The sequence below is a fragment of the Pteropus medius genome, unplaced genomic scaffold, assembly GCF_902729225.1.
Source record: "Pteropus medius unplaced genomic scaffold, Ma_sr-lr_union100, whole genome shotgun sequence".
NCBI lineage: Eukaryota > Metazoa > Chordata > Mammalia > Chiroptera > Pteropodidae > Pteropus > Pteropus medius.
Genome location: NW_024350319.1, coordinates 8,293,665 through 8,320,081, shown reverse-complemented (window position 1 = coordinate 8,320,081; position 26,417 = coordinate 8,293,665). Strand labels below are relative to the sequence as shown.

Genomic DNA, 26,417 nt, shown 5'->3' with positions numbered 1-26,417 from the left:
GGATGGGCCGAAGAGTAAAATAATACGGATTCTGGGTTGCGGCGAGAATGGCAGAAATCCCAGGCTTCGTATCTCCTCCCTCCCCTTCTTCACTCCTTTCACCGACGTTCACCCCTTTTGAAATTTTCACTCTGTAAAGATTAAAAAATAGATGTGAGAAACGCATACATTAAGCAAGGACGTTAGCTGGGATGAAGAGGATCCTGTGGCGTGTAACATATGTGTTTATATGCAAAAGTAGAGGTTACAAAAATATGCATTTGTTTCGAGACTCGGGACTGAGAGAAATTCTCGCTGTGGCGTCTTGCATTCAAACCAGGTGTGAGCTGACTTGAAGAAGGTTGCATTGTGACGGGTGCCCCTTATTTCTGGATTTTTATCTGCCCAATCTCAAAAGGAACATAGGGGGCCTTTAATGGTATTTTGACCAAGGAGGTGGTATGACACAGGAAAGGAACAAGAGACAGGAGTTGTGTGCCTGTATGTTTACAGATGATCTCCCCTTGCTTTGAGCAGCGTGACTCCTCGGGAGATATATTTTGGCAATTATTCAATCTATTTTAGAAAGTTAATACAGTCATTATTGACTGTTGCCAAAAAAAAAAAAATGGTCTTGGTCCTTTTATTAGAAGGGTGGATATCCAATTTCCATCTGAATTAAACAATATAATGCATATTAGGTATTTTTTTTATTAGGATACATCTAGTAAGTAGATAATATCCTAGTTGATCTTGCAATTAATTTGAAGATGTTTTCCTTTTTAATTGAAGTTATTGCACATTTTCGAGAGCAGCAAATTACCAGAGGACAACATATTTAAGATCACTGGAGTTTATGACGTCTGAAATACCACATTAGTCGTTGTGCTTCAGATTTATAGTTAAACTTAAAGATTTTATTTTTTAATGAATTCTGTGAGTGCGATGACATAAACAAAAATGTTCGAAAAAAACTAAAAGCATGTAAGGTGCCGTGCTGGAAGTCAGTTTCAGAACATTTTGGAAAATGATATAGCTGTGACTAAACAAGCTTCTTATTTTATCTCAAACTGAATTTAGTTTAGGTACTTCAATGCTTTGATGCTGAACTCCTGTGCAGTTTTAGTTAGCCATGGGTCATGTGGGATGTAAATGGCACTATTTTTTTTTGCAGCTGCTGTTTGCAGGGTGTCCACATTCAGGAAAATGAATGTGTCAGTCATGGTTGTCTTCCTATGTTTTTCAAGTTTTTGGCTAAGTTAGAATCTGATTAGACCATTTAATCATCTATTTTAAAATGTGGAAAACCCTGTAGCTGCGTATTAAATGGTGTATGGTTAAGATATCAGAAACTGAAGTGAAATTTTTCTGAAGCTTCATTAGTTCCAAGCACATAAAAAAAAGGAAAATTTGTCACCTAGTGAAAGAGTGCACATCATGGTATACTCTTCAAGAAAGATATTAGGATGGCAACAATAATTTTGCACTGAAATTGGAAGCTCCGGGAGAGTAGGTACCATATCTCATTAATCTTTGTGCCTTTACCTAGGACAGATGTCCTGCGTAAAGTAAAGCTCAACAAATGTTTGTTGCATGAATGGTACTGTCTCACGTTGCATCCGGTCTAGAGGTGGATGTGCTCACATATGAAAACTACATTAGAGCTAAACATTTATCAAGTGCTTGCCATGTATCAGGCTTTAGTCTAATGTTTTACATGACATACTTCATTTAATCTCATCACTCTCTCCATGAGACAGGTTCTAGTCACCCTTATTTTCACAGATAAGAACACTGAGGACAGAGAAGTTTCTAAAGATCTCACAGGAATGAGGGATCAGGACTGGAATGCGAAGCCAGGCATGCCTGTCCAGCTTCAGAGCCAGTGGGCTTAACCATTATACTGCGTTGACTCTCATGTGTAATTTTTGATAACTGAGATTTGTGGGAGCCCTTAGTTTATCAAAATTCTTATCCAGATCAGACCAACATCTGATGAGTAATAAATAGCTGCACATAAATATCTACTATTTTAATATATTATTAGAAAATAATTGTGTAATAGTGTGAATTTGTATATATTCTTTTGTTTTTAGTTCATAAAAAATAAAAATAATAAACACAACAACTCTAAATGCCTTAAAATTTACCCAAGATCAAAATTATTCAAATTGCTAAAGTTTTCCCTCAATATAAGTAGAATTATTTTTCTTGCCTGTGCTACCATTTGGAAATAATAAAAGTTTCAGTAGCAAATAAAAGGTTTCATTAAAGCTCAGAAAGCTTTTCCATCATTACTGAAGCCGTTTGTATTTATTACATTTGAAGGATAAAGTAGTAATAAAATGCAGTTGTACAATAAAACAGTAATTTTAAGTCCCTAAAATTCCACCAATCAATAAGTGATGCCCTGATGCTTTCTCTTGGGCTTCCTTTCGGGTTCTACTGCTTACTTAATTACATCATGAAACACTGAACGTAAAAATTGCAAAGGGCCTGTTCTTTCTTTGTTCAGCTAGACTTTGGAGTAAATAAAAATAGTCTTAAAAACTTCTGCCATAGGTTATAAAAGAGACTTTGAACCCGAGCTGCATTGTAATTTTAGGGAAGGCAAATATAAAATATCATTTCTTGTATCACCTTCTCTAATAAAATTGTTTTAGAGTGGAGAATTTCAACTGGTAGTCCCAATAGTTTGCTAAATCTCACCCTGAGTTGCTATTTGTTTTTCTGTGCATTTGTGGGTTGTGCACTAGTCCTGGAGATGGAATGAGCTTTTATACCCCTCAGCCATTCATGACAACAAAATGATATGGCTTTCCTGGCTCCTTCAGAGGATCATCTTTGAATCCTTGGCTCTAAGTAGAGATAGTCACACTCGTCTGTAAATTTGCTTTGAGGAACTGGAATAATGGGGAACATCATAGTTTATGACAAAATAAAAACGCACCTTTTCCTCAACTTGAAATCCCAAATGATATGAGTATGATTTATATATGAAAAAGAAAAACAGATAAGGAGAGAGGATAAATAGTTGAATTACATTCAGAGTAGAACTCTTGGCACTACAAATAAAAATAATGAATGGATATACATTTATGCTTTCAATTAAACTATTTAAGATAAATGTACTTATATGCAGTTACCTCATTAACTTAATTTTTGTTTAAATGATCAACTGCTGCTCCTGATTGCATTGACTAAGACCTGCACAGAGCCCTCAAAGGAAAATTAATTGAGTGTGTACTGCATTTCAGTTTTTGTTTAGTTCCTTGCTTTGGCTTACCTCTACGGTTCTCAAACTTGAGCACATGAAGAATTACTGAATAGTGTGGTATATACAAAACATATATATTGTATTTCATGAGTTAAATGAATGATTTTTAAGGACATTTTTGACCATGTCATTTGTTTTCATCTTGTGCATACTAAAAAAGTCAATCCAAATGTAAGATAAGACTCCTTTATACCCCTGGTTTCCAGCTGAACAGAAGCCGCTTGGTTTTTTCACTAGCCAGAAGCGCTAAATCTCTCTCGTTTTGCAAGAGTTCCAATTAGGAAACACAGTCTTCACTGACAACAGCATTGCTGCAGATTGTTGTATCAGAAAACATATTTAAGTTAAAGTAATTCACCTGAGAGCTTGCTTTTCCAGATACATGTTTTTCTGGAGAAAAAAAGAAAAAGATGTGGCAAGTTTAGTAGACGCAGCTTGAAAAATCATGCTTTACTGAAAGTCTGTTAGTATTAAGATGAAAAGTTTCTTGAGAGTTGTCAAATCATTGCTTTTATAGTGAAACAAGAACATGCAAGAAACACAAATATACAAGACATACTTAAAAGGGAAGAACATGTCAAAGTATAGATGTGTGAATCTGGACCCCTTAAATTGTTTTCGTGCAGGTCTCCTCTCTCACTCTCATGGTTAACTCTTTTTGGTCTCTGGGGAGATTACTGGAAGGTGCAATTATTTTTCTTCCCTGTGGTCTGGGGACTCTTATTGGAGAGGTTCCTTATCCTTTATTCAACCATCCCAACTATCTACACGAATATGGTAGGATCCAGAAGGTATCTGTTTCCCTTTTTGATGGGTCACCAATGAACCTTTTCTGTTTGCCAGATCAGATCATTCGAAATTTAAGTGAAGCAGCTTGGTTTTCTTTGTACCAAGAAACAAGCACTTTGTTTCTTCTATCTAAATCTATGTTATATTCTTAAATAGGTCACCTTTCTGGTTATACCTATGTTACAGGCTGAACTGTGCCCCCGATTTCATATGTTGAAGCCCTAACTTCTTCTAGTACTTCAGATGCGACTGTATTTGGAGGTCTTTAAAGAGGTAATTAAGGTTAAATGAGGTCCATAGGATGAGCCCTAATGTAGCATGACTGGTGTCCTTAAAAGAAGAAGTTAGAACATCCACATGTACATACAGAGAGAAGACCATTCTGAAGATATAGGGAGAAGATGGCCATTTATAAGCCAAAGAGAGACTTCTGCAACAGATTCTTCCCTCGTGGCTCTCAGAAGAAACCAATCCTGCTGACACCTTGACTTTGGACTCACAGCCTCCAGAACTGTGAGAATAAATTTCTGTTGTTTAAGCCACCCAGTCTGTAATATTTCATTATGGCAGTTCTAGCACAACCTGTTGGCAACTGCTGATGCTCTTTATTTCTTGGTTCTGTAAAGGCTGAAGATGGTCTTCATGAAAAATGCATAATCATTGAAAATAAGTGATTTAGGAATTTGAGGATCATGGGGAGTAGAGATTGGAAGCCAAAAGTTCAAAAGGGAGATAAAAATCGAAGCAAACAGTGAATATGATTAAAGGACTAGTGAAGAGAAGTAATTAAGGTAATAAGTCAATGATCTCTACTGGTTAAGAATTCAACTTTTCTCTTGTTAAGTCTGATTAGTAATCAAATTACTCCTTACCTCTCAGTGTCTGATGCTAGTTGGAATAGAAAATTGAATGTTTTAAGCTGGTAATCCATTTTTCTGTGACTGTTATTATTTTCTTATAATAGTAATAAATACTTATAAATTAACGAGAATTCTTAGGGCAAAATATTGAAGCAAGGGAAGAACAGCAGGGAACTAAACAGACAATATAAATTGCACATAGTAGTTATGAAACAGCATTAAAAACTGAGGATTTTAAATTGAATTGAATCATATTGTTTTATAGTAGCAGTTAATTTGGCATTCTCTATATGCCATGAATTTTAATATTTTATACTTGTGAATATTACATGGCTTTCATACATAAGAAGTTGTTTGTCTTCATAGCTTGCTCTAAGATATTTACAATAATATTGTTTCTGTTGTTTAGATTCCAATAAAAATGATCTGCTATAAATTAGAACAATAAATTTAGAAGGGATCTCAAATCTCTGAGTACTAGGGATACAAGTGGTTTTTTATTTTTCTCCTTGTACTTATTTGTATTTTGAAAATTTTCTACTTTGAGCAGAAACGTACGAAGAGGAAATTAAAATTGCTTGCAATTCTACCATCAATAAATAATCGTGGCTGGCATTTTTGTCATTTTCTTTCTTCTCCATTTTCCTATGGATCATTCCTATTTCTAAAGCTATACTGATGAAGCGATATTGTTTGTAAAGCTGTTTCTAAGGCTGCACTGTTTTTAAAGGTACACCACGAGGTACCATGTAGGCACTTAACTATTAGCATTCCAGTCGTCTTCATGTTTCCGTAATAAACTGCAAACCCTTTGAGAGTGGAGACTACACCTCTTCATAGTTTGCTACTCCATGTGTCTCCAAGAAAATGCTCAGAACTTAGCTCAGTAATAGCTGATATATGTCCGCTATCTTAGTGATCATTTATGATGAGTCCCAAGTATATATTGACTCATCTATTCAATTAATATTTACTGAGTACCTATGAAGTGCTAGCCTCTAAGCTAACATATTAAACACTTACTCTCTTCCAGAAATTCATTTGAGTTCTTGAAAGAACAATGAGTTTTTAAAAAAGGTTTTCAAAGTCATTGAACTTCGAGTTTTGCTATCCTTGGGTAGCGGGGTGATTGTATTCTTTAGGAATATGTTCAAGTGCAAGTAACAGAGAACCAAACAAATAGTGGCTTAAATCATAACAATATTTATTATTTATTTCACAGGTAGTGTTTAGTCTATTTTTTTTTTTTGGTCATAATTTTGCCATATTTCACCACTGTTAAATTCCTTCTTTCCTACAAATTAAATTCCTTCTTTCCTCTCAAACTTGAAACTTAGAGTGACTCAGGCTGTAGGAAGTGAGTTTAGAGAGTGAATGAGACTGACCTCAGGCTACTTAGTCTGTGAAAAGGCTTATTGAGGTTCCAGTCTTTGGTGAGGAGACTGGTTCAGGGAAGAACAAAAGGAAAGTCTGAAGTTTCAGAGCTAAATGCAAGATCATGGAGCAGGAACCAGATCCCAAAGTCCTATGACAGGGAATAGGGGAGCTCAAGCAAGGAAGCTGGGAGACAGGGCCCCAGGAAATTTAGAAACTTTGGTGAGAAGTGTGGACAAAAAGCATTTCAAAGGGGACATGAACAGGGGTTTGAAGTGCCTGAAGGATTGGAACTGTCTGAAAATGGTTTCTCTTTCCTTTTTTTCTTCTAAATAAAAAGGAATGAAATTCCAAAAGGAAAATCAATGTTCCATAAAAAATTTATGAGATGAGCATGGTATAGTGGAAAGAGAAATGTTTTTGGAGTCAAAAAGACAAGTTTGAATCTCAGTCACGCCTTATGTGAACTTAGGAAAGTTAATGTCTCTGTGCCTCACTTTCTTCTTTCAAAAACGTGGTAATAAATACTTTCCTTGCAGGAATATTGGCGCATGTTAGAAACTCGCTGAGTGGCGGATATTGTGTATTTATTTTGATCTTTGTGCAAAGAATATGTTGCTAGTCTTTTTTTTTCCCCAGTTTTTTTCCCAGTGTTTCCCCCAGTTTTGTTTTTTCAGCTTTCTTGAGATATGATTGACAAATAACACTGTGTAATTTTAAGGTGTACAACGTGAAGATTTTATGTGTATAATTTATAAAATGATTACTACAATAAGGTTAATTAACATATTCTTAAATCTTTAAGATTTAATTCTTAAAGTACATCAGCCAAAAATACATACAATATGCAGCTCAAAATAAGCAGAGATATCTTAAATTAATTGAGAGGAAAAATGAGAAAGTGTTTCCAGACCATAAATCACTTTCTCATTCAATTAAACTAATTTATTTTAAGTAGTAACCTGTTTTTAAAATGCATGCATTTTTACAAAGAAAATTAACACTGACCCACCTTATCCACAATCCAAAAATGAGGTTGCCCTTTTTAAGAAACCATGATCTGGATAACTGAGAATTCTAATAAAAATGAAACAATGAACCATAGCCTTTGTACATCTGCACCATACTTATTCTTCTTATCTAATCTGAGAATTCAGGACAAACTCAGGAAGCTGCATCATTACTTTGACACTAACAAATGGTGGAAGGACTGGTGAAAACATTATGTGTACTTTTTTTAAAATGGTTGATCATTTAAAATTTAGTCAACCTCTTTAACCTTTGACTAGATGTCTTTATTATATTAAATCTCACTACTGCATATAAAAATTACATTTCGGGGGAATGAAAAGATTTTTAAAGAGGTTGATTTTTTACCCTTTCTCACTCAATGCACACAGTAATTTTATTGGTGTAGATTTTTTTTTAACTTAAGTGGGCTCTTTGTATCTATAAGAGACTGTATTCTGAGCTCAATTATAAATAGTGATCAGATTTCTAAGCCAAGACTCACCAAAGCCTATTTGACATACAATGCGTAACTGACTTAATTGACAATTTAATGATACTATAGAACTAAATTCCTTTTTGTTGCACTAATTCTATGGTAAATAATGAACAAGTTACAACCTGAGTACCAGGAATTTGTGATCGCTCTCTTTGAGACATTTCACATATGAAGTTCCTACTTCTTCGCATGAGAGTGGACGGTACCTCTGCCCCCGTTGTCAGCTATCCATATCTTCCTCCTTCAACACTTGGTTTGTCATTCAGGACCCAGTTCACATTTCAGTTCTTCTGGGATACCCATCTGGTGTGGGCATAGTTCATTTATTTGTGAAATAGGACAAAAAAATTGACATATTGGATGTTTCGAAGATTAAATGAGGTCATGCATGCCAGGCGCAATAAAGCTGTTATGATTGTAGCACATCAGGCTGTGCTGCCATTATTTCCTCAGTTGGAGTGTAGGTACTTTGAGGGCAGGGACTGCGCTTACACAGCTTTGTAATCTCATAACAGCAGAGGACCTCTTACCTAGTAAGCACTATTTGTTGCATGAAATAATTGTATTGATCTCCTGTCTGGCAGCAGGACATACTGATCACCCTCCTCTCAGTTTTATCTTTTGACCTTTGAAACAGTGTGTTCCCCCATGTTTCTGTGGGCTCTGGAAGCGTGTGTGTGTGTGTGTGTGTGTGTGTGTGTGTGTGCGGCGCATAAGCAGCAGCAGCAGCAGCAGCAGCAGCAGCAGCAGCAGCAGCAGCGGTAGAAACAGGAGCTCCAGCTATGGCAGGAGGGGAATCTGGCAGAAGGATAGGGTAATTATAGGGACCATGTTGGTTTATCCCTGGGCCTTTGCATGTGATAGTCCCTTTTCCTAGAATAATCCTGATATAAGTTCCCTCATCTTTCCTCACATGATCTGGTTCTCATTAGATTTCCTTCTAATGACTTGGACTTTATTTCATTTCTGGTTTTTAAAATTATCTTCCTACTCTCAAGTCTCCTTGGTGTACCTCCTCATTATTCCCAAAGCGTGATGTGTTTACCTCTTTCAGAGCCCAGGCAAATACATATGTGGTTAATTTAAGAAAAAAAAAAAATTGCTGACCATTGCAGCGATGACTGGTGCTGTGCACTGTACTAAGTGCTTTACTTACATTACGTTATTTAATCCATGACAGCAGCTCTATGGATATGATCACTATAATCCCCTCTCTGCTTCCTCCCACCCTTTATAGATGAGGAAACTAAAGATTAAAGTGGGTAAAAAAGTTGTTGAAACTTATAGAGTGAAAGCAGCAGCAGAAGACTTAACCTAGATCTTTCTGATTCCAGAGGGTGGGGGTAAGTGGACAACCCACAGGTAATATGGTCTCCAAAATGGTTAGAAACAGTACGACTTTCCTAAGAGAACCTGCTTTTGTGAAACCAAAGTAAACTTTGGTGGAATAAATGACAGATATTTGACTGAAATTCTTTAGTACAATTTTAACTTTTTTCCCTTAGATGATAGTCAATACTACAGTTAGAAAGCGTGACCTATACAGCATAGTTTTTTGCCAAGTGCAGAATTGCCGGTGGGACCTACTCATTAGATATTTGATAATTGTTCATTGATGAGTCAGTCTCCTGCCTTGAGCTGTTTACCACAGTTCTCACTGACCCAGCAGAAGGGTTGAATATTAAATGTGAAGATAAAACTAGCTTCAAGAGCTATGGGCATCCAGGAACACATAAAATCAGAGTTCAAAATTCTTTTAATAAACTTAGATTTTGTTTAGAAGTAATTTGAAGAGATTTACCACAGAAAAATTCAGATTGGTTTATGAGAAGGGAAAAAAGAGGCTTCCTAATTGTAAATTGTCTGTGATATCAAGGAATGGCAATATTTGTACTACTTGGTGATATTTTGTATCTTGGCTTGGATTAGTGTGGTTAAAGCAAGTAGGATCCTTATGAACTAGAGAAGATGATTACTTCCATATTGGATTCCAGAAAATATTACCTTCTCCCTAGAGTCACCTCTTTGCTTTGGGTTTCTGATTCTTAATTCATAATAAGAGTTTGTGCCCATACTTAAGAGTCTGATCCTGTCAAAATAAAAATATCCCTGCAAGAAGGAATGCATTGCTGAGATTGACACAGAGATGTATTCCCCGAATCCTTCTAGGAAGGATGTGCTATATGTAGAAATGGTCTGTAGATCCTCCAGTAGTCAGCATCTTTAAGGTTGGCCTTAGCTCCAGAGTACCACCTTGTCCAAAGTCAAATCCTTCCTGGGCAGCACTCGGTGGTGAGTGAGAGTGGAGAGATATAAAGGCTTTGGCCATATTAGGTTGGCCAAGGCCATACTTGGTCTATGTGCAATTTGACTTCTCCCTCTGCTCAATCTTGATTCTCACCTTTTTCCTTTCACAGACATTGGTCCCTAACAAATATTTTGCACCTCAACTGCATTTCAGTATGGGTACTAAACAATTCTGACAATTGCTTTTATGGGAATAGCTGAATATGGAAAAGGAAGATAAGGAGGCAGGGGGAGGAGGAGAAATGAATGAGGCAGAGGAGGACAAAGAATCTGACAATGCCAGATGATTACTATGTATGGAAGGATTGTCACTTAGGAGTAAGAAAAGACACAGGAAAGGACGGTTGGGTATATGCAAGGCAGTATTCACCTACTTATTAATTTCAGCTCTGGTTATGAGAATATGTAAGTAGAATAACATGGAGGTTTTCAGATCCTCTCTAAAACACTGCAATTTTCTAACTTGTTAATTCAAAATGAATATTGACAATTAGAGAATTTGAAAATCTCCTAAAGAAACAATATTTATTTGTCTGCTAAAAATAAGTTCCAGGTGTTGTTCTGTATAACTGGAATACTAGGCCCTACTGACTAGAACAAAGTTAATGCCCTCATGGAGATTATAATATAGAGAAAGACAATTTAGGAACCTGGTTTTCTAACTTCGAAAAGATAGTGCTCAGATTTATATGAGCCTCTTCCTAAGGGAATAATGATTAACCACTTTTTGACAAACAAATAGGGAGAAATAAATTTTAAGTGTTGCCTCCTCCAAGGAAGGCTTTCTGCCAACAGAGAAAGTTAAATATGGAAAGAAAATTACTCACAGTGGAGGTCTTTAAGAAGTAATTAGTTTACTTGTGTAGTATTATTTCAGTTTGAGTTTAAGTTGATGATGGGATAGGAGGTATATACTCAATGATAACTTCCAAAATTTATTGAGCATTTACTATGTGCTAGGTAAATCATTAAGTGCTTTATACATATTGACTCATTTAATGCTCTAAATGATTTTCTAAAGTGGCACTATTATTATTTTCATTTTCAGGGGGACAATTAGTCACAGTGAAGTTAAGTACATTGCCCCTGGTTGCCAATCTACTAAATAATCTAGTTAAGATTCAAATTCAGGAAATCTTGAGTCAAATCTCTTGACTTGAGAGGTCAAACTCCTGACTAGCATACTCTGCATTCTCAAGACTCAGCAGGAGGATTTTGGTGTTAAAAGGAGAGTCAGAATGATTTATTCGTGTCATTTCCCTGCTTAAAACCCTTCACTGCTGTCATCAAAGCATACAGTCCCAGAACCATTGGGCATACCATCTTACAGGTCATTCCTTTGATTTTAAAACAATTTTCCTTTTATTGAGCCAAAATATTCTCCCTGTACTTTCATTCATTGTGATGATCCTGTCTTCTTAGCATCTTTCATAGGTCAACCATTCATTAATCTCACTTTCTTCTTTCTTCAGGCTGAGCTCTGTGGGCCCATTGACTGTAGCTGGTAGAATACCATTTGGTTTAGTAGTCCCTGATTTGAATCCTGGATCTGTCTTTAACTAGTTGTGAACTACAGCTCAGTTTACTCATCTATGAAGAGGGAGGATAATAACATTTTGCAGGGTTGTTTTGAGAATTAAAATATGTAGTTCAGATTATATGGCGTTTACCATGTGCCCCACAAAAATTTTAATAAATACTAGTAACAAAAATTATTGATTTCTAGAACTTTCTCTCCTATCACCTTTCCTCCAAACAGCCTCATTACCTTCCTTGATTTGGATATTATTTTTATATAAACCCACCTTTTTTAAGTAGCCACAATTTTTTTTTCTTATGCAAAGATGTAAAATTCTTAATTCTCCAGAGAAAACCTTGGAGTCTCAAACCACATACTATAGGGAACTGGTCAACCTTTGTGCGTCCCAGGGCTGCTGACTCCCCAAGCACTGCCTACCTATTGCCACATCTGTGAACACTGCAAAACTATCTTACCAGCAGTCAGCACAGTTGGAGACTAGTTTTGTTTTTACTAGTCACTTCAAACCATCATATTAAAGCTATAAATAAAATAGTATTATGATTCTCATCTGGCTGCATAGTTAGAATAAGCTGACAGAAATTATAAATCAATATTTAGCATAATTGCTGAGATCTAGTAGGTTTGGATGCAAATAAAAAATTAAGACGTAATTTAAAATTATTTATATGATATCAGCTAAGTCACTCTCTGTGGCAGGCAGCAGAGGCTCATGGTCTAATTTTAGGTGACAAAGAATTTTCTTTTAAAGGGTTGGTAAATAATTGACCCTTATGTCAGTTGTTCTTCTCTACTGGTCTTTATTCAAGTTTCCTCAAGAGGTGAGTTTTTGGTTTTTTTTTTTCTGCTTTCATGGGAACTTTTCCTTCTCATGCAACTTTGTAGCACACTGCAAAGGCACTTAGGTGACAAAAACAGAACGACAAAACTAACATTGTCAGCATGATTATCCATACTGAACATTCTGCATTTTAAAAAAGCCAAAATATTTAAAGCATGCTTTAGAACTTTTGTTCTAGACTGTTTTCAGTTATTATACTGAAGGAGAGGAAAAGTTATGATCCTTACACATGAATTTTTTTTTAAAGGATATGTGTCGAGGAATTGGACCAACATATTTTGTTTCCATTAACTGATTCGTTCATTCATTTAACAAGTATTGGCTGTGGGCATGGCTCTATGCTATACCTTGTACGAGGAACACAGGGAGGAATCTTATACAAATCTAAAGGTGAAAGAAATTCTGGTAGAAGGTAGTGAGACAAAGATCGTAGGAAATGATAGATACAGTTCTGCGGGAATTTCCGAGACATTGTTTTTGAGGCCTTTGATATGAGTTTACTGATAAACCATGCCTACTTTTAGAAACCCAGTTTTCTGAATATAAAATGAAGGAGTTGGCTAGAACTTCTGTGATCATTTCCACCTATGAATTTCTATGATCTAATGATGTAGCAGTTCCGAGTAAATGCATTTCCAGACTGGTAAACTTAGATCATCAACTTGAGGAAGGAGTCACAGCATTTTACATCATGATGGTAATTATAAAGGGAAGATTTAATTCTTCAGGATCATCCTTGTTGAAGCGGGTAGAATTAGAATTTGACCTTAAGCCTTCTGGCTTCAAATTCCATTTTTTTTTTTTTTTTTTAGTTTCATCAAATTTACTTTGGGCAGGAGGTGTTTGATACAGATTTATTGGCCTTTAATTATGGAGAAATCATCGCACCTCTTAAGAGTTAAGATTCCTGGTCACATATTTCCTGAATTTTCTTTCTCATCAATAATAGGCAATTTTTATTGACAGGAAGCTATTAATAGTTTAGTTTTTCTTTATTTTTCTGGTTATAAGTTCTGCTTTCAAATGTTTTATTTGGGGAAGTTTTAATTTAGATTTTATTAACTTCTTTGCTAAGAATCTTGCTGAGATTCAAAATCTTAAGCTTGGTTGAATGGCTTAAATGTGATGAGTTTCTTCATAGAGCTAGTATTCAGCAGATTCTTGCAAATCTTTTCTGATGGACAATGAGAAAGGCCTTAGGGTTGGGGGGCAGGGGGTGGCAGGGACAGAGCTCCATTCCTCATGAACTATAAGGTAAAGGCAATCAAGCCACAACATTCTGTGATTTGTTTAACTTGACTTCCCCATACAAATACTTGATATGTGAATGGCAGAAACATTTTGCCTGGCTGCCATTGCTAGAAGCCTGCCTTGGTAGTAGAGGTTTGATGTAGGCCCTCCTTGAATACTGTCAAACTCTACAAATTGCAGATTTAGTGACCTCTGAAATGTGAAACACCTCTCGATTAGGCTTTTCATCTTTAGTAATAAAACTGTGCTCATTCAACTAAGTCTCACTTAATTCTGTTAAGCATAAAATGATGTAATCAGTTTTTCCACATTGGTAGGTGAGATGAACTTTTTCATTTGTAGCAATGTAAAGAGATATCTTGCATAAAATTTCTTGATTGAAATGCCACTGAAAAATGTCAATGTATTTGCCAGAGTTCTTATGTTCTTTTTGTTAGGGATAGGAAATAGTTGAACATGTATATGAGCCCCTTCGGTCAAATATTGTATACAAAAGATTAATTTTTGGATTAAAAGTATATAAAGCATACCTCTGTAACTGACTAATATAATGAATCATCTTATGTGTCCCCTGTGATATATCTTGATATATAATACTTTTTAAATTTAGTCAGTAGTATACCGGTAAACTAGCTTCTCGGAAAGAAAAGAGAGCCTGATTTGTGGTGTTTGCCAACTTCTGAGATGTAAATACTTCCGTGATGGCCAATTTCAAGCTAACAATGGCTTGCAAAATTCCTGAAAATTTTAACAATTATCTCATGAGAGCCAGTATGAGCCAGCTCCAATGTAGCACTGTTAGTGCTTTTTAAATATAATTTCATATGCTTTCTAATTGTTTTATGCATAAAATCTTTCTCTTTAACCTCATTTTGAGTCTCTTAATGGTAGAGACTCTGACGTATTCTTGTATATGCCTTCTTTTTTTTATCTTTCCCAGATATGCTTATATACATACAGTAGTAACTATGCATGTAACCTATTTCATCAATATTAAGATGATTTCACATTTTAACATTACTAAAATAATTTGCAGCTTACAATCAATGGTTTGCCCTGGTATAATTGGCAAAATTTTCTTGGTGTTTGATTTAATAATTATTTGAATTTAATGAAATATGTTCAGTGCTGAATAAATGTTTGACTTGAATACAATTACATCGTACTATGGGCTAATCTGTATTTTCACATATTAGATTTACCTAAAGTAAGTTACCTCTATACTGTTATCGTTATGAAAAAAATGCAAATTGTTTGAAACATTCCTAGTGTACCTTTTGTTTATTTGTCTTAGTGCTCACATTTGGCACATCCAAATTAGATCAGCAAGGTAAGCTCCAACTTGTTTTGTATATCCTGGTGTGGTATCGAAAACTGTCTTCTTCCATCTAGGATGTGTCCTTTTGAAAAGTGGGGGTCACCGACATGATTGATCATTGGACAATATATGTTACAGCCCAATAGCTGTTACACTCAGTGTTCAATATTTCTGCTCCCTGTCATCTGACGTATAACAAAAACCTTGTGGTAGGCAGAATGATGACCCTTTAAGGATGTCTACGTTTTAATCCTCAGAACATGTGAATATGTTACTTTACATAGCAAGGAAGGATTAAGATTGCAGAGGGAAATTAATGTTGCTGAAAATGAGATTATCTGGGTGGACCCAAAGTGAACAGTCACAACTGTATCTACCTGGGAAAAGAGAGGCAAAGAACCAGAGCCAGTGAAATGGCATCGTGAGAAAGACTTGACTGACCATTGCTGGCTTTGGCAATGGAAGGGGGCCGGGAGCCATGGAATGTGAGCAGCCTCCAGAATGTGGAAAAGGAAAGAAAGAGTATTCTTCCTTTGGACCTCCAGAAGGAATGCAGCCCTACTGACATCTTGATTTTTAACTTGGTGAGACCCATTTGGACTTCTGTTCTCTAGAACTATAAAATAGTAAATTTGTGTTGTTTTCAGTACTGATGTGTTGTACTTTGGTACAGCAGCAATAGTAAACTAATATAAACTTTATTAATTCAGTTGTGTTAAGTCACAATTTGAGGTAAATAAAACTGGTTATGTCAAAAATTATTATTTTATTCTCTGAATAATTTTGCTAAGGAAGTTTGTAGTATAAAGCAGATTGCAGAAATATATGTTTAAGAAAGTAAGATTTAAAGATTCCAGTACATTGTTTTTATGCTAATGAAATGGCTAATTATAAATAGAATTTAAGTATTTGTTACTTTTTGTCTAAAGCATCTTCATCTAAAATTTTTCTATCTCTATACTAGATGGAATTACATTTCTTTGTGAATATTTCATAGTTCATGGACATGGACAATAGACTAGTGGTTACCAGAGGATAGGGAGGAGGGAGGTAGATGGGGTAAAAGGGGTCAAATATGTGGTGACATTAAATAATTAAAAATAAATAAATAAATTTTAAAAAAGATAATTCATATTTTTCCATCATTATACTTAACATCCCATTCCTTACCTCAGCAAGCCCTTGTGAGTGGTGTTTCATTGTGATTTGGTATATATTATTAGGAACAAGTTTTAGGTTATATGATCTTTGGCAAGCGACTTGTTTTCCTCATCCACGAAATGGAGACAATTACATCTTCTGTGATGGACTGCATGTTTGTGTCTCTTCAGTGCTGCAATGAACATGTGGGTACAGGTATCTCTTTGATATTGTGATTTTATTTCCTTTGGAAATATATATATCCAGAAGTTGGATTGCTATATCATATGGGAATTCTAATATTTTTTTGAGAAGACTTCTTACTGTTTTCTATAGTGGTTATACCAATTTACATTCCCACCAACCGTGCATAAAGGTTCCCTTTTCTCCACATCTATGTCAACATATATCTCTTGTCATTTTGATAATAGCCATCATACCAGGTGTGGGGTGATACCTCTTTGTGGTTTTGAGTTGTATTTCTCTGATAATTAGTGATGTTGAACGTCTTTTCATGTATCTTATGGCTGTTTGTATGTCTTCTTTGGAAAATATCTATTCAGATTTTCTGTGCATTTTTAAATTAGATTATTTGTATGGTTTGTTTATTTTTTGCTATTAAGTTATATGATTTTCTTATATATTTTGTATTAACTCCTTTTCAAATATATGGTTTGCAAAGAAGCTTTTGGAGCTGATTCTAGTGATGGCCCTGGAAGAAAAGAGAACTGGAGAGAAAGCTTCCTTTTTCTAAAAGAATATATAAATAATCATGTGCAAAATGCTGGTAGAAATATGAATGGTAAAGGCCATTCTGATGAGATCTCAGATAAAAATGAGGAAAATGTTGTTGGAAATTGGAGGAAAGGCAATTTTTATTACAAAGTAGCAAAGAATTTGGCTGAGTTGTATTCCTGTTCTAGTGTTTTGTGGAAGGTGAAACAACCGAGGAAGAGCGATGTTAAGTCACTTGCTCCCAGTAACAGATCCAGTAATGCTGGAGCCAGGATTGAACTGGAGCTGGAGTCTTAACCACTACACCCCTCACCCCCTGCAAGAGTAGACAGTATGGAGACAGGCAGTGAGAGAATGTTGGGGATCAAGACTGCTGCAGGCCAGAAGAATTGCTCTATCGGTATGACCCACGATACCTTACTTTATTCAAGTTTTCCTAGAACTGGCTTACATTAAGCAATAACCTTGTTTGGGAGCTTTTCCATTTTAGGAAGGTAGAAGATCTGTAATAGTTAGATACTTCTCACATGCCAAGGACCTAAAGAAAACAAATGAGACTAGTATGTGAAAGTGCTTTGTAATGTGTATAATGGGCTAAGGATATTATACTCCTCAGCTTATGTCTCAGTGTCTGACATTGGGGCACTTAAACACTCAGTAACTATTTGTGTATGAATTGGCCTATAACACAGGAAGAAACCAAGCACACGCACAACACACATATACCACACACACACACACACACACACACACACACACACACACTATATGCACATGTATTCTTCCTCACTAAATTGGGAGCTCTCTAGTGCAGTGTCTGTGTCATCTTTGTGTCTCAGTGACTTATAGAATGCCCTAAAAACAGTCAGTAGTCAGTAAATGTTTGTCATTAATAATATTACAGTGCCTCCCCTTTTAGACTGGATTTTTATGGGTTAGATTCTCTCTTTGGGGGCAGATGAGGGATTGATAGGAATTACTGACTTTATTACTTCAGAGCCCTTTTTGGCAGAGTGGTAGGCCAGGATTCAAGGATTAAGTATTGAGAGGCTGCAGCTGGGAAGGCAGCACCCCCACTGACTCAGAGGCCACGGCTGTAATCCTCAGGCTCCAACTGGGATAAGAGGTGTGTATCGAGTGGGGGAAACAGGAACCATTGTAGAGACAGATTTGCTTCATTTCCTCCGGGACTGTTTTCCCCGGTGCATTGTGCCAGAAAGTGGATGTTCTTCACCCAGTGAACAAGGAGTGAGTAAATAGTCTTGTCCATCACATAAAGAAGCCAATGAGTTAGACTGGCCTGGCCAGTTAGTTATGGGACTTGGTGTGAACAGCATGGCCTTTGAGTGATATGGTCACAGTGGCCTGGTGGGTGCCGTGACCAATGCAGTTGTTGATCTTATGGATGGGAGCAGGAGAGGATCATAGAAACGGGCAGTATAACCAGGAAGTCCAACTCTGACAACAGATGCGGAGAGTGACTTACAAAGGGAATGGAGTGCCCAAGGCGAAACACAATCACAAGCTCAGGGCTAGGTGACCTTCTCTGGCCCAGGGTTATGCCCAATACAAGAAAGAAAAGAAAAGAGTAGAGGGTGGGAGGAATTAAAAACAGTGACAGTGAATGGAGAGGACAAAAGCAGAAACATCAGAAATGCTCTACTAGTCTAAGTATGTGGCTGGGTCAGTAAAGCCCTTGTAACTGAGTAAATGCAAAGGGAGGCTATAAGCCCATACCAAGCCACATGAAGAGGAGCACAGCGGAAAGGATCAGACAGACCATGGTTGTGGCTGAGACACAGAAGCACTACCATCTGTGAAGGAGGCTTAATGGTCAGAACAAGCGTGACATTTATATAGATACAGTGGAAATGTTAGCATTGACCTCTGTTAGTCTGTTTGGGCTGCTAAAACAGAATGCTATAGACTAGGTGGCTTAAACAATGGAAATTTGTTACTCACAATTCTGGTAAATTCAGGATTAAGATGCCAGCAGACTCAGTGTCTGCTGAGGGCCCACTTCCTGGTTCATAGATGGCCATTTTCTTGTTGAGTCCTCGCATGGTGGAGGGTATATTTTGTAAAGGCACAACCCCATTCATGAGAGCTTGACTCATGACCTAATCACCCCCGAAAAGTTCTCACCTCCTAATGCCATCACATTCGGGTTAGGATTTCAACATACAAATTTCAGGGGAAAACAAACATTCAGTTCAAAACAACCACTATTTTAAATCTATATATAATTTACTCTAGTACAATTTCTTGTTATCAAACAATTCATTAATCTGAAGTTTCACTTAAAAATAATTCAGGCATTGTCTGATAAAGAAATAATGACACCTGTGTAGATTCAACTGGTTATTATTCCTCAAGTTGTGTGATGGTAGTTGTGGAAGGAGTTGCTTTACAAATGGCATCCCAACCAGAGACCCTCAATCATTCCTAAATAGGGAAAAGTGAGAAAACTGATGTGTGCAAAGGTTTCAACTTAACTGGATTCATTTGACCTTTAAGTAAGAGTGAAGGGACTTCATGCTCACATTCATTTCGTAGGAGCTTGAGACAGCAGAATTAAAATGAGATAGGTGCCAAAGCTGGCAAAGCACTGTTATTGGGATGTAAATATTAAAAAAGCTACGAAGTTTGATTAAAAGAAAGGCATGTTTTATCAGTCAATAAGGAAATTGAGGGCCATGTTACCCCAACTTTTTGATCCTACTTCATTTTAACAGGGTTTTAGCACTCACAGCTATTCCAGAACCATTGATAATAAAAAAGTCTTGAACCTGAAAAACAGACAAAAGACTATATATGATATCAGTTTAATGATTTATCTAGGAATCTGTGAACTGTGGAATCATGATTGTTAGGACTGAGAGACACCTGCTCACCTTTCTGAAATGAGTTGCTGAAAAGATATTCTGAGATTCAGAAAGGGTAAGGGATACAACGTTGACCTTTTGGAGACAGGAAACCTTTGATGAACTGTAGGACACCGAGACAGTTCATTTAAAAGATGGTTTCAAAGCATTCTCGGGGCTGGTTTTGTATGTGCATTACTGAAGCCCTTGGGTTGTCTTTTTACATAAACCTGGCAAAATAATGGTTTCTGCACTTGTTCATATGTTTGCAACCCTCACGTGGCACCTTGGCTTCTGGACTTTATAACTGCCTTTCAGTCCATTTTGTGAACAAAATTAAAATTTCCTTACCATTTGACAGTGTGAAACTTTCCTGTGCTGGCATTAAAGAGAAAAGGGATAGGAAAAGGCCACAATACCACCTCCATGTAATTACGGCAGTGCAAACAACTAAATAAAATGGTTGCTAATGACATTTACTTGAGTCTCTATATGAGTCCCTGTTCTAGTCTTGGAATAAGTTAAGGATCAGCTGCTTATAAAATGTACAGATAGTAAATCTTTGTTACAGGTGACAGTTTGCATTTTTTGAAAGACAGCTATATGTTAGGGCTGTTCTTAGGCTTATGTGCTCTCTTTCTCTGCCTCTCCATCTTTCTGTCTCTGTCTCTCTATACGCTCATGTTTACATATGTATATATATGAATACACATACATGCATACCTGTAGACATACATGTGTATGTATATACATGTGTATATGCTTTATAAGGTAATAATATTTAATAAAGTACAGGTTAAAACTTAGAAAAAATAGCTTCAAACTTTGGTTTAAAGACTTAGATTGATCATCTACCAAGGTATAGAATATAATCAAAGAACCAGTTTGTCCTCTTTTAACTCTTGAAATAAAAGACCCTAAAAATAAAAAGTAATCAATGATTTTTCTGGGGAATTCTGGATGTAGAATTAATCAAATTGTCTGTACATATATGAGGAAGTTAAGACTTCTAAACTGCTGAGCTTAAACTTAGTTAGAAATTTATACCAGAAAGAATGAGTCCCAAACAAAATTGTGCCTTTATTTATTGAACACATTATTATTTAGGTACACAATAAATAACATCAATAAGGATAACAAGAATAATGCACCATCCTGGCCTTCAAATCTAGCAGAGGAGACTAATTAATAAACAATAATATATTATGTGTCATATAATATATCTCAAGGTTATAGGAGAGTGGAATGGAAGGTAACGCAGCACACCCAGTGTGTATCAGGCAATGTTTCCTGGGAGAAGATATGCTTGTGCATCATGGGTATTAGCCATCAGCTAACAGGTGAAGGAACGGCTTTCCCAGTGGAGGGACTGTGCATTGTGTCCAGAAGACATAAAATAATATGTTAAGGAAGTACAGGTAAGTTTGAGTTACTAGAATTTAGGGTGTAACAGGAGGCTGAAGAGTCCTCTGACAGAGCCCAAATTTCCATCGGACTTCCTCTGTGAAGGCATTACTGATGCCTTCACATCAGTAATGTTGGTGTTCTCGTTCTCTGTGTCCCTATGACTTCTTGCATAATTCTATTGTTGGATTTTTCATACCCAATTTAATTGTTCATATCTGATTTTCGCACTTGTCTTCAGGATAAACAACATTAAGACTACCTCCCCGTTCTTATAAAACATAGAAAATAGTAGGTACTCAACAGTACTTGTTTATTAAACAAATACATGAATGACTGGCTGGCTAGATGAACGAGATTATACACAGTTTGGGGATCAGAAAGTCAAGAATGCCTTGGTTCTCAAGCAACACTTCATAAAACCTTAATGGTTTCATTTTTCTGTTTCAGATTACTTGCAGCATATAATAGTCTCACCGATAAACACCTGGCTGGATATTTTAACAATACAAGGATAAGGCGGCATCTCTTAAGATCAGGGCTGGTAAGATTCGGTTTACTTTCTACCTGCTCTCTTGTTTCATTAAGTCCAATAATTCCTTCTTTTTTCTAGTTTTCTCTTTGAGCTAATCAGTGATATACCAGGTCCAGCCCCAACCCCATTGTAGAAAAATTATTTCCTTTCCAAAGCTCTAATTTACCTTTTTGAGGCTGTTTCAAAAGATAGGAAGAGAGGTCACAAAGACTGCTCAGGCAACTTACAAATTATTGAGGAAAAACCCTGAGTTTCCAACAGCATATTTCATTTGTTTGTCTGTTCATTCATTTATTCAACATATTTATTAAGCACATTGTATGAGCTAAGAAAGGTTAGGGAAGACAATAAGAAGACTTTATTGTCTTTAGGAAAAAAATATTGTTTTTAATAGTCACAGAATATGGTGTAGAAGACATGACCATTTCAAAATTTCTCTTTGAATTTATAAAAATATTTCTATTTCCTGGGATGGTTTATTGATACATTATGTCTTTTGCTAGTTTTAAAACTATCATTTCCACAAAATTTCCATTCCTCTAAATGTATTCAATGTGAAAACCTTTTTAAAGTACTGTAGCTTTCCACTGGGAGAAGTGGGCATGGTTAGAGAAAGTGTGACTAATAATTTCAACTGTTTACCTTCTTCAAACAGCAGTTTTCCTAACTATTGTTGCCATGGTGTTGAAAGGATATGCAGTACGTTTCTAATTGTTGTTTATGAGCTTGGCAATCTCGCTGGTTAGATCTCGGAGAGCTTGCTTTTTGTCTCCTGGGGCTTTGTTATCAGACAGACCTGGCTGAAACTTGGCTCTGCCATTTACAAGACACAGACTCTTGGAAAAAATCACTTCCTTAACTTTCTCAGCTCCAACTTCCTCAGTTGTAAAATGCAGATAATGATACCCAGCCCTCAGGATTATTGTGGCAATTAGAGACGTGTAATAAGTGGTGGTTGTGATTATTGTGGTTACTATTAGCATTACTTCTGTGGATAACAATCTGTGAGCTGCACCTACAAGTGGGAAGGACTTACTATTTACTTATCAACATCATTAACAAGCACTTACTTGAACATTGCTTATGTGCATGACAACTCAAATAAGGAAGTTACAGCTCTTTGTCTAGAGCAGTCATTCAGATATAGTCCCTGAATCAGCGGTGTTCATCATTACCTGGGAACTTGTCAGAATATGCAAATTTAGAGCCTGACCCTAGACTTATTGAGTCAGAAGCTGTGGAGTGAAGCCAATCAATCTGCTTTTCAACTTGCCTTCCACATGATTTTGATGCAGGCTCAAGTTTAAGAACTTTTGCCTTAAAGGAGCTTCCAGTCTAGTTGGGGAAATCAGACAACTCCCAGATGAGAGATTACAATGACACATGTCAACTGAAGGAGCGGTAGTGCAGGATGTTCTCAACATTTTTCCCCGTTGGACACACATGACATAATATCCTATGGACAATGCATTTCAAAGACTATAACTAAATTGTAATTCTAAGCACACTTTCTATAACCACACCCCTTTCTTCCATTGGAAAATGTATTAATAAAAAAAGATTATCAATACCCAATCACTTATAGCACAATTTAGTTAATCCCAGCAGTCCAATATGTTGCAATAACAGTGTTAAAAAACTACAGTTATCAAAATTAAGAAATATGTGGGCTCGGATTAGACCTGAAAAGTAGAGCAGGCTTAGTTAAGTGGGAAAGAAGAAGATGGACAATCCAGGAAGGATAATGCCCTCTGTACAGAAGATATAGAAAAATGCAAAAAAAAAAAAAAAAAAATGTCTGTAGGAAAGGTTAAAGGAAAACAAGTACAGTCGACTCTTGAACAACACAGGTTTGAATGGTATGGGTCCACTTATATGTGGATTTTTGTCAGTAAACACTTTTACTGTTCTCAACCCGTAATTAAGAGTCCATAAATACAGAGGGCCAACTGTATGAGTTATCTATGTTATTTGATATAGGGGACTTGAACATTCACAGATTTGGGTATCAGCAGGGGTCCTGGAACCAGTCCCTTGCATATACCAAAGGACAAGTAAGTTTTTAGAGAGTTATATGCATTTTCGACTGCGTGGGGTGGGCATCCCTAACCCCACATTGTTCAAGGGTCAACTGTAAATGAAAAACAGAAACCACCACTCCTTACAATGATGCCAATTGAAACTAATCTGGAATACTTTATATATGTAGTGCTGGTATAATCTGAAAAAAAATCTGAATCACAACAAATTAAATTACATTCTGGGCTGGTGAGTGGAAGAAGAAAAAGCAATGTGAAAACAAAGTAATGAAGCCGATTATTTTTAAAACAAACTGATGAGAGCCTCTGTAACTTACATGTTTTGCCCTTCAAAGTATTTCCTGTGAGATCATCAGTCCTGAGATCACTGCTCCTATTCATTGTTTCAAGATAGCACCCCATCTCTTCTTCCCAAATGTGTGGGTGGTGGGGGGAAGAAAAAAAAATGAAAAGAACACCTGGGTTCCATCAAGGGAAAATTGCTACTGTAATAAAAACCTTGTTTTAAACACCAAGTGTACCCCCTGTGTGTGTTTTCACAGTGATGGGTATATAAGACTGCCTTTCTCTTTCTTTGCCTTATGAAATATTTATTAAAAGTGGAAGTTTATCAATCATATTATTGTACTCCTTTAGGCTTAGGAGACACTGCTAATTCTCTCTTTCTGTCTGCCTGTCTTAATCTTTTGGTAGCTAACCATACATTTTCTGCTTTGTATTTCTCTGTATGTTTTATTTTTTCACGACAGATCACAAGAAGTGGAAGAATACTTTCTGAAAAAGAATACAAACTAAATATCATGAAGAGGGATCACCAAAAATATATCCGGGAGTGCTTAGCCCAGGCTATTTTCCATAAGGTTCTCGATATGGAGGTAGAAGTATTTACTATTTTCTTTATAACTGATATGTTCTAATATGATAATTAATAAAACTTCTGTATCCAGAAGCAGGGAGATTCTTCCTGTATTTCATTAAAAAGGAATGGAAGGTGACCTGAGAAGTGCTCTATATTTCTCTAGGTAGCAAGGAACCAACAGACTATAAAGTAAGCTTCTCTCCATTTCAGTTAGAGAAAAATATGGACATCATTATATATTTTGTGATATTTAATTTAACAAATGTAGATTTTTAATTCATAATGGCTACTCTAAAACATACCAGCCCTCACCATCTGTACCTCAATTTCCATTTGCTAAAAAAAAAAAAGTGACATCTGTTTAAATATCAGTAATTCCACTGCCATGAATTATTTCAGATTTGTTATTCATTTAAGGCTCTGAAGCTCAGCCGTATGCTAAATTTCAAGGCGTAAGCATTGAAACATCTGCTGTCCCTCCTACTTTAGGCCACATTGGTCAGCATAGATTTACAATCCAAGCATGAGCAACTTTTTTTTTTTTTATCTGACATGGCATTTTTAGTAGGATATCTAGCTAACCTGATAAATTATTTTAGCCTTGCTCCATGAAATTTGTAGTTTTGAGCATCAATACCGTTTTAATCTCTGTGAAAAAGCATGTCACTTCTTGGCTTCAACATACAGCAATAAATCAGAACACTTGGCTCGTAAAACCACTGACCTACGGATACAGTAAACATTTATGAAAAACTGTAGAATCATCAGTAAAGCAATATTAAGTTTAGTGCCTTTGAAAGTTATAATGCTGCCATTAGACTGTGCAAGTGTTTGTTCACATAAGATGTGTATGATATATTAATTTAAGAATTCATTTTGTGCTTATGTTATGTAGATGAATTACATACAATCATTGTTTGTGGCCTCCAAATTCACTTGCTTATAAAGTATTAGTTGGAATTCTACAATGTTACAAAAAAAAGTACAGTGTAAAATTAATCTTTACTTAGTTTCAAATTTAATTAGTAGGCACAAAGTTCTGTAAGCCTTGATCCTTAAAGTTTGATTTTCCAAACTTTCATATAACTGATACATTATAACTATTAAATATACTATTATTTAAATATCTTCATGTATTCTTAAAGTTTGGAATAAATAGATAAATGGCAATATATTATATATAAGATATATAATTATATATGTAATATATAAATTAATAAATAGAATATTTCTCTCTAAATTGTCACATTTTTCTCACATTTAGATTATGCTGATGATGTTTACTAATGTTGTTATATTAATATTCATGTAATCATTCCTGTAACAAACATTAATTGCAGGCTCACCATGTACCATTATGAGGCTATGTGATGTAGCTGCAATATCTGATTTAAAAAAATACTGTAGACAGTAATCAAATGCTAGAAGAGAGGAACAAATGGACTGAACTCAGAAAAGAAGGGATTGATGACTTGCTTCTGCTAGAGCCAGAGGAAGCTGAACAGAGGTCCTGCTATTTGAATTGGACCTTGAAGACTAAATGAGATGTCGCATGAAAACATGAAAAAGGCATTCCAGAGAGTGAAGTTAGAGGAATGTAAAAGCACATCGTAGATGGAAAGGAAAGCTCACTGAGGCCAGACTGTACAGTGGGTTGGTGGAAAGAGTGACAGGAAGTGACATTCTCCAATAAATTGAGGGCCAGTTTCTGGAAGGCTTTTAATTCCCAACTAGGTTTGGAGTGTAGCTGATGAGGCGATGAAACATTTTTCAGCAGAGGAGTGAAACAAATGAGAAG

The 26,417-nt window shown here is 36.1% G+C and overlaps 1 protein-coding gene across 3 annotated transcripts in view; it reads left to right on the top strand.

Moving 5' to 3' along the window:
- ERICH3 (glutamate rich 3) overlaps positions 1-26,417 on the top strand; it is a 100,074-nt gene that overhangs the window by 508 nt on the left and 73,149 nt on the right. For 2 of the 3 annotated variants that reach the window (XM_039838601.1, XM_039838600.1), the window contains exons 2-3: positions 21,637-21,730; positions 24,510-24,635. In XM_039838601.1, the coding sequence (XP_039694535.1) occupies positions 21,637-21,730; positions 24,510-24,635 (220 nt within the window). Of the gene's footprint in view, positions 1-12,399; positions 12,455-21,636; positions 21,731-24,509; positions 24,636-26,417 lie in introns of those variants that run through there. The other variant, XM_039838602.1, reaches the window with a different exon arrangement.